Below are 18,344 nucleotides of genomic sequence, written 5' to 3' on the forward strand. Positions count from 1 at the left end.
GTTTTTTTCTGAAATTATAAACACTTGTTTGTCTGTAAATTTACATCGCAACTACCAGTTTCAGTCCCATTCAGGTAATTCCTTTGTGGTGCATCCTTCTCTTTTCTGTAGTTCCTGCTGCGTGGATTTGTACTTTAAGGCTAGAAAAGTGTCATTTTCACCTTAGTGTGATTACATTTTAAATGGTTACCGAGTGAAAGTGGCCAAAATAATTTCCGATGCAGAATTCCACCACAAAACAAAGCATCCGAGTAAAAAAAAACAGCCATTTGTTTGTAAATTAATCCACCATCAAAGCGATAATTCTTTAGCAGTGCTGAGGAAACATCTGAGGGGACAACTATTGTCAATACATCAGTTAAAAACAGTTACACACAAAATTCATCTATAAAGCAAATGATACACACCTTACTGTGAGAATTTAAAAGTTGCTCAGTTTCTTGCAGTTGGCTTTGCAAATGTTGAATAGTTGCCAGCTGAGCTGCATGATGAGCATCCATAGAACTGAGTTTGAGTTCCAAGGATGCTCTTTCCTTCTCTAGCAAATACACTCTTGCCCTGAGTTCAGCTTTGTCTTCTCTCATTGCCATCAATTCCTAATTATAAAAAAAAGTCAGTAGATACTTAGTAACTATACTGTGCCAACAGTGTGAAAGGCAGCTGCTATGTATCCTCAGTGTTTATTTATTAATACACATTAAAACAGTCTTACTGAAGTGTCTAAATCATACTTTGTATGCATTTTTAAGAAACTACACTCATCATTTAGTGATTGTGATTTAATATCACTTTTCATAATATTGTTACATTCCATCCTGAATTTTCCATCATTTAAGATAACTTTTTCTCAGTTATAAAACAATGGAAAATCAAGGATGGAATGTAACAGTATTACGAGAAGGAAAGTTGCTACTCACCATACAGTGGAGATGATGAGTCGTAGACACGCAAACGTAACTCTCACACAACTGCAGTCTCAGGCAGCTGCCTGTGTGTCTATTGGTGACAAAGGCCTTAATGGCCAAAAGTTTTAATTGTGAGAGTCTTTTTGTTGTGCCTATCTGTAACTAAGCATCTCTCCTATATAGTGAGTAGCAACTTTCTTTTTAATATTTTTCTCAGTTATACTCCTTTGCCATGGTTATGCCACTTGAAAGCAATGTTTATTCATACAGATGATTATTTAATAGCAAACTGAAAAGTAAAATACAGTACTTTGTCAGTATGTCCCACTTAGATAATTTGCAGTCACTGATTGTATTATTTTTTTCATTTACTATGATTTTTTTGAAGAACAGACACATGTAGGGGTCATGTGGGTAACATTAAGTGTAGTGAACACTACAGCTGTGTCTTACTTATTCCAGAAGAGGGACAGAAAGTAAATAAAATAAATTTTCTTGTACTTACTAAGTCTGTACTGAGTATAGGAAATAGGTATAGGTACTATGTGCCATCTGAGATTAAGATAAACATAATTACTGCATTTTGGTTAGGATATCAGCACAAGGTGAAAGCAACATTTCATATGAAACTACGCAAGTACATTTGCATCTACAACAGTTAATGTGTTGTGCATACTTTTGACTGTTTTAGAAACTTGACCTAAATGAGATGAAACGCATAAAGAGAAAGTATTTTTTTCTTCTTCACTGAATTAAGATTTTGTATGATATATTTTAGACACTTTGCTTTGTTTTGTGAGTGTGAATGGTAATCTCTGCTATGATTTTTAGAACTGTTTAACAATACTCATGACTGTTTTTGTAGATTTTCCCAGTGTCTTATGTGTTTATGCTCTTCACGGGTATGCTGCCGCATAGTGAAGACGATCATGTCTGGCAGCATACCCATGAAGAGCATAAACATGTAAGACACCGGGGAAATCTATGTAATCACATCAGAAACCTCTACAGGGAGAAGATGGTTATTCTTGTAAAGAAGTTTGATAAATTTCGCAAGAAAGGGAAGTTGCTTGTATTTTTAGTGTGTATTCAGCAATTGCACCTGAAGATGGTGGCTAGATGGATCACCGAAATATTGTGTAGTGAAGACGATCATATTCGGCAGCATACCCGTGAAGAGCAAAAACAATATTCATAACTCTTTACAAATTATTTAATTAACTATACTGCAATTTTAGTAGAATAACCAAGTACTGAAAAACTACTCCAAAAAATTAAATTTTAGATGTAAGACATGTAGCTTAACCTCCATAAGTGTTTTTAGCACAAGAGAGCATATTTATTTGTGTCAACAATGGTAACTAGGGCTGCATGCCAGTAACACTTATATTCAAGCTCTTCTGAATGAACTTTCACTGACTGTTGTCTTGGCCTATCACTGGTTTAATGTTAGCATCACTATCAGTAGCATTTTCTTTAAAATATTCATAGGAATGTTGCTTTGCTACTAAGCAGGTGTTTAGTGGCACAATATGGAATTTAGTGATGAAAATAATAAGTCTAATTTTATCACAGTGTCTCTTATTAATCAACTGATGAGTTTTCAAAATTCAAGTGAAAGACACTACAAATCATCTTGCTGTGGCACCCTCCAAATGTTGCCTACATATCTGGAAGGCCGCCATGTTGCAACACCCTGTTCTTCAAAATATGTAGACCAAGTTCAGAGATGTGGATTATAGCAAAAATACGGCTGGTGTAGAGAACAGCGACCAGCTAATGGGCTCCTAACCTTTTGGGAGGCAGCAAACAAAGTGATGGAAAAAAGCTTTGTATGCTTTATGTAAAAAGTAGAGACCTACTAGCAAGCTGATTTGTACTATCACTTGAATTTTGGGGACTTGTCAATTAATTAAGAACAGAAGCATCGCAACTATCTAAGATGAAAGCAACAATCCTATGAATATTTATACTGGATATGCTACAGGGACTGATTCAGACATGAACACTTTGAAGACGAGCAATGTAGCTAAGTAGACTCAAAAAAGACAAGTGAAGTAAAACCTATGTCGGCCATTTCTCGTGTTTGTAGATATATTCCAGATTTTGCCTTATATCTGTCATCTGAGTGAAGGTACTCTATGATGCTAGTGCAACAATGAAATAATACAGATAGCAGCACCTGTCACTTCTTTTGATGGGAAAGACATACAGACAACAATATGTGTTACTTGCTTCACAGTGTTTATGTTCTCCTTGTTTCACACACAGTGCATAGGGCATCGACTGTCGTCTGTGACTTGCTTCATATTTATTTTCAAGGTGGCCCTATAGCACAGTACTGACAAATAGAAAAGGGCTAGCTAACAATCTCATTGCCCAGAAACTTATCATTCATTTTGCAGATGTGGATTATAGCAAAAATACGGCTGGTGTAGAGAACAGCGACCAGCTAATGGGCTCCTAACCTTTTGGGAGGCAGCAAATAAAGTGATGGAAAAAAGCTTTGTGTGGTTTATGTAAAAAGTAGAGACCTACTAGCAAATGTCTTGTTGAATTGGTTATTGAATTGCCAACAACTTTGATAAACAAATGAGCCCTGGCTGAATCAACTTCCACTCAAACTACTTAACCTGTAAACAGACTCAGTGGAAGACGTTTTCCTAAATTGACTCTGGCTACACAAATATAAAAATAGCCTCAGAGGAGATGCATTGTTTGTGCAGACTGAAGCAAGGCAAGGCCTGGGAAACCATGCCCTTAACCAACTGCTTAACTGCAAAGCAACTTTCCTATGGATATTTGCAAGGAGCATGCTACAGAATTGCAATTAGAGTAAAACTGAAAATATTTTCATACTAAGTGACCTATACAGAAATGTATTTGCAGTTTTGTAGGTGGAGTCATCCTGAATAGATACTGCTCATCACGTCTTTCATATGATGCCCAGTGTTAAAGGGAAGCATCAATTTGTTTCCCATAACAAATAAAGTGATTTTTAAAGTGAAATTTTACATACCCCTTTGATAGAGTGGTCAAAATCAGTCTAGTGCGATATTTGTTTTATCGATCTGAATTAGCAGGGACATTAAAAGAAGGAGAATAACCAGTATTGTGTGCCAGGATAGTGTTATTACCTGGAGTACTGGTTATTCTTCATGTTTTCATAACCCGTTAATAAATATTGATAAAAGCAGTATTGCATTAGATTAATTTGGGACTGCTCTGTCTAAGGGGGCACATAAAATTCTGCTTTAAAAATCATTTTATTCGTAAAGGAAAACAAACTCACTTTCTGTTGACACTTGGCATTGCATGAAAGACATTAAGAGCAGTATTTGTTTGCAGTGACTCCAGAAACAGAAACTGCGAATATCCACTACAGTGTCAGAGAAAATGCAACTGACAGCTCTTAGGAGAGAAACAACGTATAATACTGCATTTTCCCCCTTCAACCACTTCATTACCTGCATGAGAACAGCTGTCTCAAGATCAAGCTTTCTGGCCTCTGCAATAGACACTGGCGGACGAGGAGATGGAGGTTCTGCATGGCAGCTCTCCAGTTCAACTACTGTGGCCCTCACTGCACTGCGTTCTGCCTTCAGTTTTCCTATGTGATCACGTAGTCTTCTTTCCTCATTTTGGCCCCATTCACTGCATTCCCCTGAGCTGCTTGTGCTGCATAAATAACATTGCTTGTCAATCCAGACTGTAAATGTACAGCTGGCTTGCATTCACAACAAACAAAAACTTGATAGTAACTTCACAGCTTAGTTTTAAATGAACAAAAATTACTTTTTTTGTTGTTATCACTAAACACTGACCATTGGAAAAACACTAAGTTATCTTCTTCTGACTGGAGTCTGCTCTCACTGGCAGTCAATATAGCTCTGTTAGCAGTTCAATGCTATTACCTGAATTTGGCAATTTGGTCACTAGACTTGTATACCACCTTTATACTCATTCTATAACTATCTTCCATACCTTGCATATGATCTCAGATTCCCATCATTCTCTTAATGCATTGAGGTGTGTTTGAAGTTGTTTAAGGCTGTAGATACCGTACTGAATACCACAATCAGATGAGGAGGAAGGGAAAGGGCACTCGTGGAATTTGGACGAATAATATTCTTGCACAAGGAATGGAACTGTGAAGAAACTGGGTAACAGAAGAAACTCTGCAGCTGATTTACAAAAGAAGGAAGTACAAAAATATGCAGGAATGAAACATAAAGAAAGTGCAGGAAAGCCAGGGTGAGGAAAAGTACAAATAAATTGACAAGACATCTATATAGTTGTGAAAAGTGACCCTAAACAAACATGTTGTGGGGCAGTGAACTAAAGACTATGCTTTATTGGCAGAACACTCAGAAGATGCAACAAATCTACTAAACCAACTGCCTACACCACGCTTATCAATTCTCTTCTGGAGTATTGTTGCACGTTATGGTGGACACAAAAATAGTTCAAAGAAGGGCAACTCATTCTGTGTTATCCTGAAATAGGGAAGAAAGTATCACAGATACAATACACAAGTTGGGGTGCCAGTCATTACAACAAAGGCATTTTTCATTGGTATTACATGAAAAGATCTCTCCACAATCACCAACTCTTCCAAATGCAAAAATAATTTGTTAACTCTCACTTACATGTTAGAAATGACCACGGTAGAAAATAAGGGAAATCAGAGCTTGTGTGGAAAGGTGTGTGTGTGTGTGTGTGTGTGTGTGTGTGTGTGTGTGTGTGTGTGGTTTTTTTTTTCATTTTTGCCCATGTACTATTCATGAGTGGAATGGTTGCAAAATAGGCTGAAACTGGTTTATGAGCCCACTGCGAGCACTTAATGCCGAAACAACCTCTGATGCAATTAAAAGTGAAGGTGTCAACAGTAAGAGTTCAAGGTGAATTCCACTGTTAAAAGCAGAGGAGAAGGGGGATGGATGGAAAGAGTACATTGAAGGCATTGTGAAAAAGGAAAACTGTCTGGTAACATGGTACAAGAAGAAGAAGAAGAAGAAATGGAAGTCGATATGGAGGATCCAGCATTAAAGAGCCAAAGTGTTAAAGATCTTTGGAAGACTCAGGAGCAAATAATGCAGTTGGAATAGACATCAGTCCTTCAGCATTTCAAACGTCATCGGAGGAAGCGGCAACCAAATGACTACTGAAGTTCGCCTTTAGACTCTGAGCCTCGAAGGATAAGACTTTTGGAGAAATTTCTTCCATGCAATCTCAGTGATAGCAAGAGCAGATAAGTGGAAGAACTACCACACAATCAGCTTAACATCTCATGCATCCAACTTGCTAATGTGATAAATACCCAGAAGGATGGAAAACAAAATTAAGGATATGTTGGTTGCCGACCACGCGGACTTTAGGGAAGGTAAAGGTGCCAGAGAGGCAATTCTAATGTTGCACTTAGCAATGAAAGCAAAGCTTAATAAAAATCAAGACATGTTCATGAGATTTGTCATAAATATAAAAGGTGTAAGATGTTTGAAATTCTGAGCAAAATGGGTGTACTCTATTGCGAAAAATTGATAACACAGTATACACAATGTGTACAAGAACCAAAAGGAAAAAATAAGGATAGAAGACAAAGAATGAAGTATTTGGATTAAAAAAGGTGCGAGATAAGGATCTACTGTTCAGTCTACACAATGACAAACCAATGACAAAAAATGAAAGAAAGGTTGAGGAGTGGGATTAAAATTCAGTGTAAAAGGATATCAAGATTTGCTGGAGACATTGCTTTCCTCAGTGCAAATAAGGAATAACTGCAGGACCCATAGAATGGAATGAGCACACACAACCACAATGGACAGAGTAAACAGAAGAAAAACAAAAGTAATGAGGATTAGCAGATATGATACTGGCAATAACTAAAAATCAATAAAGGTACAGGAATGCTGCTACCTCGGAAGCAAAATAACAGATCGTGGACATAGCAAAGAGGACTCAATAAGCAGACTAGTGCAGACAAATAGAGCATTTCTGGCTAAAAGAAGACTACTACTAGCAAACATCGACCATAATTTGAAGAACAAATTTTTGAGTATATATGTCTGGAGCACAGCATTGTTTTGCAGGAAAACCAGAAAAGGAGAGAATTCAAGTATTTAACATGCAGTGCTACAGAAAGATGTTGAAAATTAGATGGACTGGATAGGAAGTGAGTGAGGTTCTGTGCACAATCAGTGAGGAGAGGAATATTAAACATTGACAAGATGGAACTGGATGATACCACATTTATCAAGACATCAAGGAATAATTTCCATGGTACGAGAGGGACTGGGGGTGAGAATGTTGCATGCAAGGGCAGGGGTGGTGTTTATAAGTAGTTGATATAATGTAAAGAATGTTATAACATACCATGATTGTCGACTTTTGACCAGAAATCAACAGAGAAAATGAAACTTACTGGCAGATTAAAACTGTGTGCCTGACAGAGGCTTGAACTCGAGATCTTTACCTTTCACGGGCTGAGTTACTCAAGCAAGACTCATGATCTCTCCTCACAGCTTTACATCTTCCAGTGCTTCGTCTCTTACTTTCCAAAGTTCACAGGAGTTCTCCTGCGAAACTTGTGCAACCAACACTTCTCGAAGAAAGGATACTGTAGAGATATGGCTTAGTTACAGACTGGGAGATGTTTCCAGAATGAAATTTTCACTCTGCAGCAGAGTGTGTGCTGATATGAAACTTCCTGGTGGATTAAAACTACGTGCTGGACCAAGACTTGAACTTGGGACCTTTGCCTTTTGTGGACAAGTGCTCTGCCATAATACAATTTATGCTGTGAGGATGGGTTGTGAGGTCCACTGAATCCTCCCATACACTCGAGTAATCTCCTGCAAATAGTTATTTTCAAATGTCATGAGCTACTGACCAAAATAACTGAGATATCAACACAGAGTCTAGTTTGAATGCCACAGCACTTTTCTACATATAACAACATTAGTGTTTGTATTCTGTACTTGTCTGCAAATCTGATAACTGACTTCTCTGGGAAAGTTTGGGGGGTTCCTAAAGTTTAATGTGAGATCTGAACTATGGAACAACTTGGCATTGTTCGCATACATAATGGACTGCAAATTGTTAAAAATCATATTAACAGCTTGAAAAGTACAGGAATGAAACTGAAATAATTCTGAATTTCAAATCTGACATATAGCTCCTGAGTCATTAACTTACATTTCAGAGCTATATTTTTATTCTTTACTTTTTGAAACATTAGGAGACTTAATTGATAAATGTGAAAACTTCTGGATAATCAATCATGTATCACTTTTAGTTTGCTGACTGTAATAATATACAGGCACCTGTGAAGAAAAATTTAAGGGGAACTGGACAAAGACAAGTATTGCAGCAAAGAAACCGTATGTTTACTGATGGAAGAAAGAACAATGAAAGATCATGACACCATCTTAGTATTCATGAACTGATACAACAGTCTTCAATAATATAAGGTGAAATGAAAGTAACTAAACAGAAAGATTAAGCAATCTTATATGCTTCTTAACCAATGATTAGAATGAAAGGAAATGTCTGAAAATGAGAGAGGAATAGATGATGTCCTTGTGGTTCAAAGTAAGAAAAGTTATAGGAACTGTGGGACGGAATGGACAGTTAACTCAGCAAACAATATTGATTACAGATAAACAAATCAGAGATTAAATTAATGAAGAGTAATTCAGAGGGAAGTTTCTAGGGGGGGGGGGGGGGGTGGAAAGGAATCAAAGATGCAATATAATAAAAAGACATACTCTTATGAAGTAATAGTGTTATACGGCTAGTATTAATAATATTAAAATATAATACAATAATTTTAAGAGACATTATGTAGATAGTCTTCAATGGAATAGGATGTAATTATTGTGAAGTTATTTACTTCAATGACACTCAATTAGATAATCCAAAAGACATTGAAAACTTTCCACAAGTTGTTAAATATATGAATTTACCCATGTAAGAATTCCTTTCTGTACTAATGTTAAATTTCTTAAATTTTTTAGATTGCGACATTAAAAGACAGCTTTATGAACTTGCAGGGCAAAAACATTAATACCTTGTTGTATGGCTGTATTCCTCCCAAGGGGATGTGCTGATGTTAATAGCATTACTGGCCAGAGTAGCTTCCAGTCTGGCTAAAAGATGTCTTGCAACTGTTTCTGTTGCTCTTCTGTTCTCACTGGCACGGCGCAACAGACTACCAATTTCTACAGCATCATTTTCACCATCTTTGGATTCATCTGGAAAAATATGTTCTTGTTAAACAAAGCTGCAGCAGAAGTTCAATAACCAGTTTCACAGCACTAAAGTTACTCATCAGGTTCATATTCAAGTCATTTACAGCGAACATAGAATTTATTAGACACCCCCATGATTCTCAGTTATCTGCAAATGTAAGGAAACAGCAAATAATGAAGACTACACGTTTGGGGAAAACTATTCTTATTATGAGGGTGTGCTGAAAAGAAATGCCTCCAAATTTTTTATGTCAAAACTCATATAGCCTTAAAATAAAACAAATACTAGTAACATTCTGCATCTTTCTTCCTCACATCTGCGTTTTTATTTCTCAACATAGTCATCCTAGCAATGAACACATTTCTACCAATCAGAGACCAGTTTGTTGATACCGTCACTGTACAATAATTTTCTTGACGGAGCCTCAATCAAAGCAAAGTTCTCAAAGGTGTTTTTTAAATTCCGGAAACAACTGAGAAACAGATGGGGCCAAGTCGTAACTGGATAGACGATTGATAATAGTGCGCCATTGACAGTGAATGTGTCAAATTGCTGCAGATGTTGCAGCCCTCGTGTGTGGTCTGGCATAGTCATGCTGTAGGAGGGAGTGCTCAAAGTGTGGGCAAAATCTTTGAATTTTGAAACTCGGTTACACCACACTATTTCTCACACACTGGAAATTTGGAAACTTGTGGTAAGGTCTTATGGGACCAAACTGCTGAGGTCATCGGTCCCTAAGCTTACACCCACTATTTAATCTTACTTAAACTAACTTACACTAAGGATCACACACACACACACACACACACACACGCAAGCCTGAGGAAGCACTCAAACCTCTGACGGGGGTGGGGGGGGGGGAGCCATGCGGACCATGACAGGATGCCTCAGACCCCGTGGCTACCCCGCACAGCTCACATACTGACATAGTTACGTTACACATCACCATGTTACACGCTACAGATCGGATCCCCCTAGCAGCAGAGGGCTGCAACTGTGTACACATGGAGAATAAAGATGTAGAATGTTAATAACATTTGTTTTATTAAAAAAAAAGCTTTAAGAATACTCACATAAAAGATTCAGTGGCATTACACCCTTGTAAATGTAGTAAATTCAAGAATGTCGTAATGTTTATATTCTATCAGTCAGCTGAATATGTTCTGTTTTCAATCCCCCCCACCAATATAAAGTTCATAATTAGCAAGTTTTACCTGGTGTTACTGATAAGATACTTTCAGGTGTTCATGCATTTACTTCATCTGCCAAGATTATGATCTTCAGGTTCTCTTTTACATATAACTACACATTATTATCAAGTTAATATTACTATGTGTGTAGTACATGAGCAATTAATAATAATAATAATAATAACAATAGAAATGACGACGATATTAGATACATTAATCAATTCTGTAATGTGATTGAGGACATCTAACAAAAGTATGGTAGCAACAGAAGCAATCAAATCTGAGGAAAAAGTTTACTGGTCCAGAGAAGAGCAAGAAATAAAAGGATAAGATTAGCAGATGACAGAGAGGAAAGAAAACAGTAGTACACAGACATAAGGAGAGTGTGGATAGTGTTGAAATGTGGCCAAAATATTGGTTCAATGCTGGACAGAAGGAAGACAGCTGGGATGTGCCAAGAGGGAAGATAAATCAATGTAACAGGTAAAGCTGTGATCTACTCGTGAATGCAGAGTGGTTTTTGAATTAGATAGAGGTTACTAGGTGTTTGTTCCATATCCATATGACTAAAATGAAGATGGAGAAGGGGAAAGATTTAAAGTTATCCATAGGTTCAGGCAAGATGCTGGATGTATAACATCATGAATTGCAGCTATAGAATGATGATAAGTGTTTGACATGCGAGGAGAGATATTCAGGACATCAGTGACTCTGGAAACAATGAAGAAAATAGTGTGAACTTCCTTGTCACCTGTCTGGTCACATTGAGCACAGGAAAGACTGATGTGATCAAACAACCAAATGTTACAAACACATATATTAGAAGCATTTATGGATATTTTAAGACATCTGGAGTTTCCATTATTTGTGCCAAGCTGAACTAAACCACAGTAGTAAGCATTCAGCTGGACAAATGACTGTTTATTTTATTTCTTCAAATTTTTGGCTTGTATTTAGGCAAGAGAAAGATTACCTGCATATTCTATAAGTTTGTTCTTACCAGTTTTAAAGCTCACCAAAAATGATTCCAAAATATTTTACTGCTTTTAGATAGTGTAATTATATACAATCAAGGAGAAATGTTTGTTGATCAACATTCAGTGTGATACAGGGGTGACCTGTCAGTTCTAAGTAATTAAAGTCCATATTTTGAGCCCATCATGCTACTGAATAGAGATTGACATTCATGCCTGATACAGAAGCAGAAATGATGTTCTGTCTGGAACTCAGATACTAGATGTCATCAGCAGCTAAGATACCACAACACAGCACAGATGAATATCACTGAGGTGCAGTGAGGAAAGCAATAAAGCAATGAATGAATCCTGTGGGACACTCATGAGCGTATGTTTCCATGATGACTTTTCAGATGTACGAACAGCTTACTGATATCTGTTTTTAAGGTAGTTGTCAGCCACAGTGTTGCCCTGTTTGAGAAATTCAGCTGCTTTGTTTCCATAAGTAGTACACCAAAATAAAACGTCTTGCTGAAATGAGACAGTGTTACAATGTTCACTTTACATCTAATCAAGGCATGTTTGACATTGTCAGTGACTATTATTAACATATTTGCTGTGCTGTGGTGTTTATAAAAGCCTGTCCTTCAACTTATCATAAACACCTAAACACCATTGTCCAATGCTTTAGATATTATTAATAAGCTGATCAGTCTAAAGCTGTCATGAGATTTTGGGTATCATCATTGGATATCGGCTGAATTAAGGTTTGTTTTCATTCAGTAGAATATGTGTTGGTAATCAGAGAGAAATTGAAAATGTTTGTGAGACCTACATCTGAAGGTAAGTATTGGCCAGCAAGTTTTTATCGTAATTTTGTAGTGTCCTGATAAGAATTTTCCTTTTTATAATCACGATACTTTGTGTTTGATGATGATGTTGTGTGTATCTCTGAACTATCTTGCCATTAAATATAGCTGTTCATATTCAGAGTACATGTAATCTCAACCAAAGACCCAATTTCTGTGTAACTGAAATGCAGAACATCGTAATTTCCTGCAACATGCATCATTCCTTCTACACTGTATTTCCACAAGCTTTCTATGGTTTACAACATAAGTGACACAGTACATTCACATACAAGTGGAAACTTGATTCATCTGATCAGATAACACTTTTCCAGTCTACTACAATTCATGTTTGTTCTTTGTTGCATCACTGTATTTGGGCAACTTTCTTGACAAAAATTTAACTCTTCACTTCATGCCCATTCTGTGTGATTTCCTTTAAAGTGCCAGTTTTGGAATGTATTTGAAAGGATTCACATTGACATCTTCCACCAACTTCTACAGGTCACTGAAGCAAGTTTCAGTGTCAAGCTGGGACATACAGACTGTTCCAGTCCACTGTATTTGTCTTCTGCCTCCAATTCTGATGTGAATTGTACCTGGACAGGGACATTTACCACAGCTTGTACATATTTATGATCATATATATGGTGATAATAATTCAAAATTTGTCACTTACTATGCAGGGCAACCTCTTACATCCTCAAAAACAACTATCCACTTTTGTCCCTTTGTCACATCAGCCTTGCCTCCACCTCCAGGTTACTCTCACTGCACCATGCCCTCACCATAGACACTTTTAGTGATAAATGTTGCTGCTGCATGTAATCAAAATAAGATCTGAAATAAAATACAGTATTTCTTGTCTCTCTGAGAAATGCGTGAAATAAACCATCAATTTTCTGCAGCAAACAGGTTATGTACATTGTTGATGTAAATAAACACACTATTTTGGATGGAGTTTTCTTCCTTCTTGCATCATGGCAAAGTTGTCATGAAGAAACTCTTGTGCCATTATTACTATGTATGAAATTGTGCTAGAACATTTGTGCAAGAGCCAGTTACCAAAAGAAAATATCTAGAGTGACCATCCAGCACAAACTTAGATTCTAATTTTTACATTATTTTACACTTTAAAGGCAATCTGTATAATGTCTCCTTTGTAATTTGGTACCAAATTGTTGCAACTACTCATAACTATGGATTAATATGCAAATTGACTGTTTCAATTAAAACAGCATGAGAATTAAAAGAATATTTAATTTACTTCGAAGAAAAAAATAAAAGTGACTTTTCTGTAATTCAATCAGAAGTTGGAATTTCTTACAAAAGTCTAGCACTGTAACTCAATCCAAGTGCAGCACTCAAGAGTCAATCACCATTTCTAGTTCTACAGAAAGAGAACTTACAGAATAAAACTAAATTTATGGAAAATTTACAAATCTAGAAATTATGCCAATGCACTTCATTGCCGACAAAATCTTACTTTCAAACGAGGCAGAAATTCTGGACTTCAGCTGTGGGAACCTGACTCAAATATATGGTAAGAATTTAAGTTTAGAAACAATGCTATAAGAATTGCTTCAGAACATACACCCACAATTTGCTTCCTTTATTAATGATATAAGAATATAATGCCATTTAATTCAAAAACTAAATGAATAAATTCATCATTACACTATGCTATGCAGTGGAACAAAAGTAACGAAATATATGAGCAAATAATTTGTCACATGAGGTTGTACCATTACATATATTGAGCAGAGACAAGAAATAAAGAAGAATAAGTGAAAATAACTGCACCAGTTTAAGTTAGTGAAAATTTGATATTCTGTAAAGAAGGTGGTGTACTGAACCAGCTACAAGTACCTAGAATAGTAAATGATGAACATTGTAGAAGTAGCATACTAAGGTAGCTAAAAGTAACTAGAACATAAATCACATAAATATGGGATTTAAACAAACGAAGTGTATGTACAGGTTGGAAATCAGTATGATAATGTCCACAACATAGCAGTTGAACAAAGTCTATGAAAATATGGTGGGCAGACAAAACTTGTCTCAGTAAAAGTAGCTGATAGTCATGCAGAAGACAGCTTAGTAGAATATATCTGGTTGACCATACAGCTGTTCCCAGTTGCTGGAGTTTCAGATGGCATCTTACACAAAATATTTAAGTTTTTCCAGATAAAATCTGATCACAGCTAGGTGAATTTACACTTAGAGAAGTGCACAGCTCATGGTGTTGCATATTAGCTAGCATGCATTGACCATCAGAGCTGCTACACAAAATGGGCACAGCAGATCAGAGAAGGGCAAATGGCTAGCTGTTGCAACCACCAGCACTGAGCAGTTAATGCATGCCTTTATATTATCATTGGATCTGTCTTGATCTGTGTTTGGCAAATTTTTGTGAATTTGATTTAAATTACTTAGGCCAAAGAGTCATTACATTGTCTCAACATTAATCTACAGGCTCAGCCTATTTCCAAGCCTTCATTAATTAATTATTATGTAGTTTCAAAAATGTTGGATGGCTGATTCTTTTGTAAAGTATCCTTATTATTAAGATTTATTGATAATTGGTGCAATTATGATCCTTTAATAATTTTCCCCTATTGCCTCATGCAATTATGAAAGTTTTAAATCATTATTATCCTTTTGTTACAACTAAGTATAACTATTTACTGGAGATATAATATTATAACATAAATAATTTTACCTTTTCCTGCAAATTTTCCAATACCAGCTGCTCTACAATTTGCAAGGAGCAACCCGAGTTCACTTTCCAACAGTGCAACCAAAACATCATAAGCTTCAATTGCTCGGTCACTATATCCTAATGCTAACCTGAAATTAAAAAATAATTGTTCACAAATACACCATGAATGCCATGAATAATCATGAGAGCTGTTCTGACTGAATACAAAAACCTAGATATCATTTTAGTCAATTACCAGATCTGTATCACAATTCCAGAGTTATATTTGATCTGTGATCTAAACATAAAAATTAAATGGCAAAACATCTGTGGGCTATGATAGCATTAAAAAAGCATTTAAACAAATATGAGTAAGTATAGACAAGAAGCTGCTACGTAGAGATGAGAACTGAATAAAGTGAGTGTAATTTTATACCACAATGTAAGAAATACTATGATCATAATACTTCAACATCAAGAAGAGAAAAATAAAGATTTTTTTTAAAGCCAGAATCTTGTATTCCTTTTATAGTTCCTATCAACATATTTGCTTCCTGCTTTTGTTCTACTTACTTCCTTAATTCTTTTAACAGTTGCAGACATGCTCGCTATTGTTGTCTTGAGTGGTGAGTTGTTACTGGCTACCTGTATGTAATGCAGTGTGTTTGCACTGCCACCAGGTATTGAAGTACAGGAGTGATCTGCCCCAGTCTGTGCTGAATACATAAATGTGTAACATTGGCAGTGATAACTCTTAGTGACCAAGTTTTGTCACTGCCAAGACCAACTAAACATAATGACTGTAAATATTTATTTGTTTAATTCATTTATGTTCTGTTGGTTTTTAATACAAGAGAATTGCTTCGATATGGAATGAGTCATAATTATAGATGAGAACAGCCCTTACAGATGTTAAAAAGATACAAATTGTATAGGAACAAAATATGCTAATAATTACAGGCTTAAGTATTTCATGCAATGAAACAAAGGTATAAACTAATAAAATTATAATTATTCTACATTTCAGGCTACAAATCTGATAGAGCTAAGTACATCATTAGCCTGAGCAAAAATTTCCTTGCTGACTTAGGTTATCACATTCAGTTACAAAGTGGTAATAGCAAATATTACAAGTACAATGTGTCATATCTAAATCACAATGTAGAAATGTTTACATTAAATAATTCATCAAGAGACTAAAAAGAGTTTTTCAGAAGATATTCCTTCAATTTACTCTTGAACTGTGGCATTGCACTTGTAAGATTTTCTGTGTCTGGGGGGAGTGCATTAAACACATTTGTATTTGAGCAGTGCACCCCTTTTGTACTAGATTAAAGTTTTTTCTATCAACATGCAAGTCATGTTTTGATCTAGTGTCGCCATCATGGTCGGTAATACTGGTTTTGTGCATGGGGAGGTCCTTAATTAAAAAGAATATAAGGGATAGTATATGTTGTGAGGTCATTGTAAATATTTTATGTATTTTAAAAGATTTCTGCATGAATGATTTCTGTTAACTCCTCTTACAATTTGGATTGCTCTTTTTTGAGTGACAAATACTTTATATGCCATTTGTTGCTTACCCCAAAATATTAAGCCATAGGACCACAATAAAAGAAAATAACCAAAATATGAAGGGTTAACAGCATCAGTATTAGCAGTTGCTGCTATAATACATAGAGCATAAGCTGCTGAACTAAGTCTTTTTCTCAAGTCCGGACTATGGCACGACCTTTTGTGGAGGCCTAATATTTTTGAAGAATGAACTTTATGTATATCTGGATCATTACAGCTTAGACTTACTCGTACATCCTCCTGAACTTTCTGAGACCCACATAAATGAAAAGCCAGGCCATTGCAGCTGAACCAATTTTGGAGATCATGGAACACAAAGTTGGCAGATGTTGCAATGTCATTGTCATGTGTTTTTTCAACTAAAAGATAAGTATTGTCTGCAAAGAGAGTAAATTTGCTAGAAGCTTTTTTAGAAAGTGAAAGGTCACTAACAAAAATAAGAAAGAGCATAGAGCCTTGCACATAACTTTGCGGCTCTCCTGTACTCACTGTTCCCCTACCAGATGAAGGTATTGTGCCATCTTCACGATTCAGCGATACAAACATTACTCAGTTTGTTAATTTCTGACTTTGAAGCTATGACACAAACTGAATACCATAAAGGTAAGACCATAAAGATATTAAACTGTTTCTCTTTCAAGTACGAATTATGTGTTTGATGAATTTCATTATGATTTTAGAAAGCCATCGTGAAAGGGATGTCTCACTTGTGATTCATTTCAGTTCTTTGTAGTTCCTTCCTTGCTACCTGATCATTACCTGCGCTGTTGCCTAAGCATTTCTCATTGCACTAACTCAAGAAATCCTTTAATACTTGTGCAGATTGTTTTTGGAATGCTCCTCACACATTGCCCTTTGTTGGGCAACATTATCTAGCTCATGTGGTATGTGGACTACCCTTCCAGTAATAACACTTTTGTGACCTGATACTGAAGTGTATAATAAAAAAATCAAACTTACAACTTTATAAACAGAACCTTAATGTTGGTGAAGACAGACAGAAAATAGAAAATGTAATGGAAAGGTGAAAGAGTGAAAGGCATGGATAGTTCCAAAAACAAGTTCTGGTATCCCAGCCCAATGAACCTGAAAGCCCAACAGAACACAGGGGCATTACATGACAGCTGCTAGATGGCACTCCTAATATTTGCAAGCATTGCTGTTGCCGCCTCAGCATTTTGCATGGGCCATGTTCCCCTCCCCCATGCCAGCCTGTCAACCCCTGCACTGTAAAGCTAGAAGCACAGGGATCTGGACCTCAGTCATGTACTAACTGCACTCTTGTATTGTTTGTTGTACTCATTGTTGTTTGGTTCCTGATACTACTACGCCTGGGCTCTTGATTTGGTTCACTCTCCGGACTTGTCATTCTGCCACATTGTCTTCATCTGTCATCTTTCTGTGTTTTTCAGTGACTCACCATTGACATCCTCGGCCAGTCGTCCAGTGTCTCCTGGTTTGTCCATTTCTGAATACTAAAACAGGCGATGAGGAAAAAGGTTAACAATGTCTTATGGATGTGAATTTTGTGCAGCTACAGCTACTCCTGCAGCAGCAATTGCTAGACCACTTCCAACAGTAGCTGCAGCAGCAAACCGACTTGTTACATCAGGAAATTCAGCTTTTGTCATGTTTGCAGGTTATGGGCTCACAACCTGGCTGTGGTTGCTTCCCAGGAGGAGCCCCGCCCACCCACATTTTCTTTTAATGATGCCAAAGAAGACTGGGACACTTATTTGCAGCAGCTGAAACAGCACTTCGCCACTTTTCTGGTTTCTGATGACACTCTCCAATGGCTGCTCTTCCTTTCTTGGGCTACCCCATAGACTCTCAGTAAACAAGCTGGCACCATTCCCACATCTGGTTGCACTCACATCTGAGGATATGTGTTTGTTGTTGTCAGACACTTATTTATAGTG

At 36.6% G+C, this 18,344-nt stretch overlaps 1 protein-coding gene across 2 annotated transcripts in view; it reads right to left on the bottom strand.

Moving 5' to 3' along the window:
- LOC124612436 (colorectal mutant cancer protein) overlaps positions 1–18,344 on the bottom strand; it is a 602,106-nt gene that overhangs the window by 12,177 nt on the left and 571,585 nt on the right. For both annotated transcript variants that reach the window (XM_047140650.1, XM_047140660.1), the window contains exons 10-13: positions 14,872–14,999; positions 8,974–9,157; positions 4,373–4,583; positions 408–596 (exon numbers count right to left, since the gene is read on the bottom strand). In XM_047140650.1, the coding sequence (XP_046996606.1) occupies positions 408–596; positions 4,373–4,583; positions 8,974–9,157; positions 14,872–14,999 (712 nt within the window). The remainder of the gene's footprint in view (positions 1–407; positions 597–4,372; positions 4,584–8,973; positions 9,158–14,871; positions 15,000–18,344) is intronic.

The sequence above is a fragment of the Schistocerca americana genome, chromosome 1, assembly GCF_021461395.2.
Source record: "Schistocerca americana isolate TAMUIC-IGC-003095 chromosome 1, iqSchAmer2.1, whole genome shotgun sequence".
In the NCBI taxonomy this organism is placed as follows: Eukaryota; Metazoa; Arthropoda; class Insecta; order Orthoptera; family Acrididae; genus Schistocerca; species Schistocerca americana.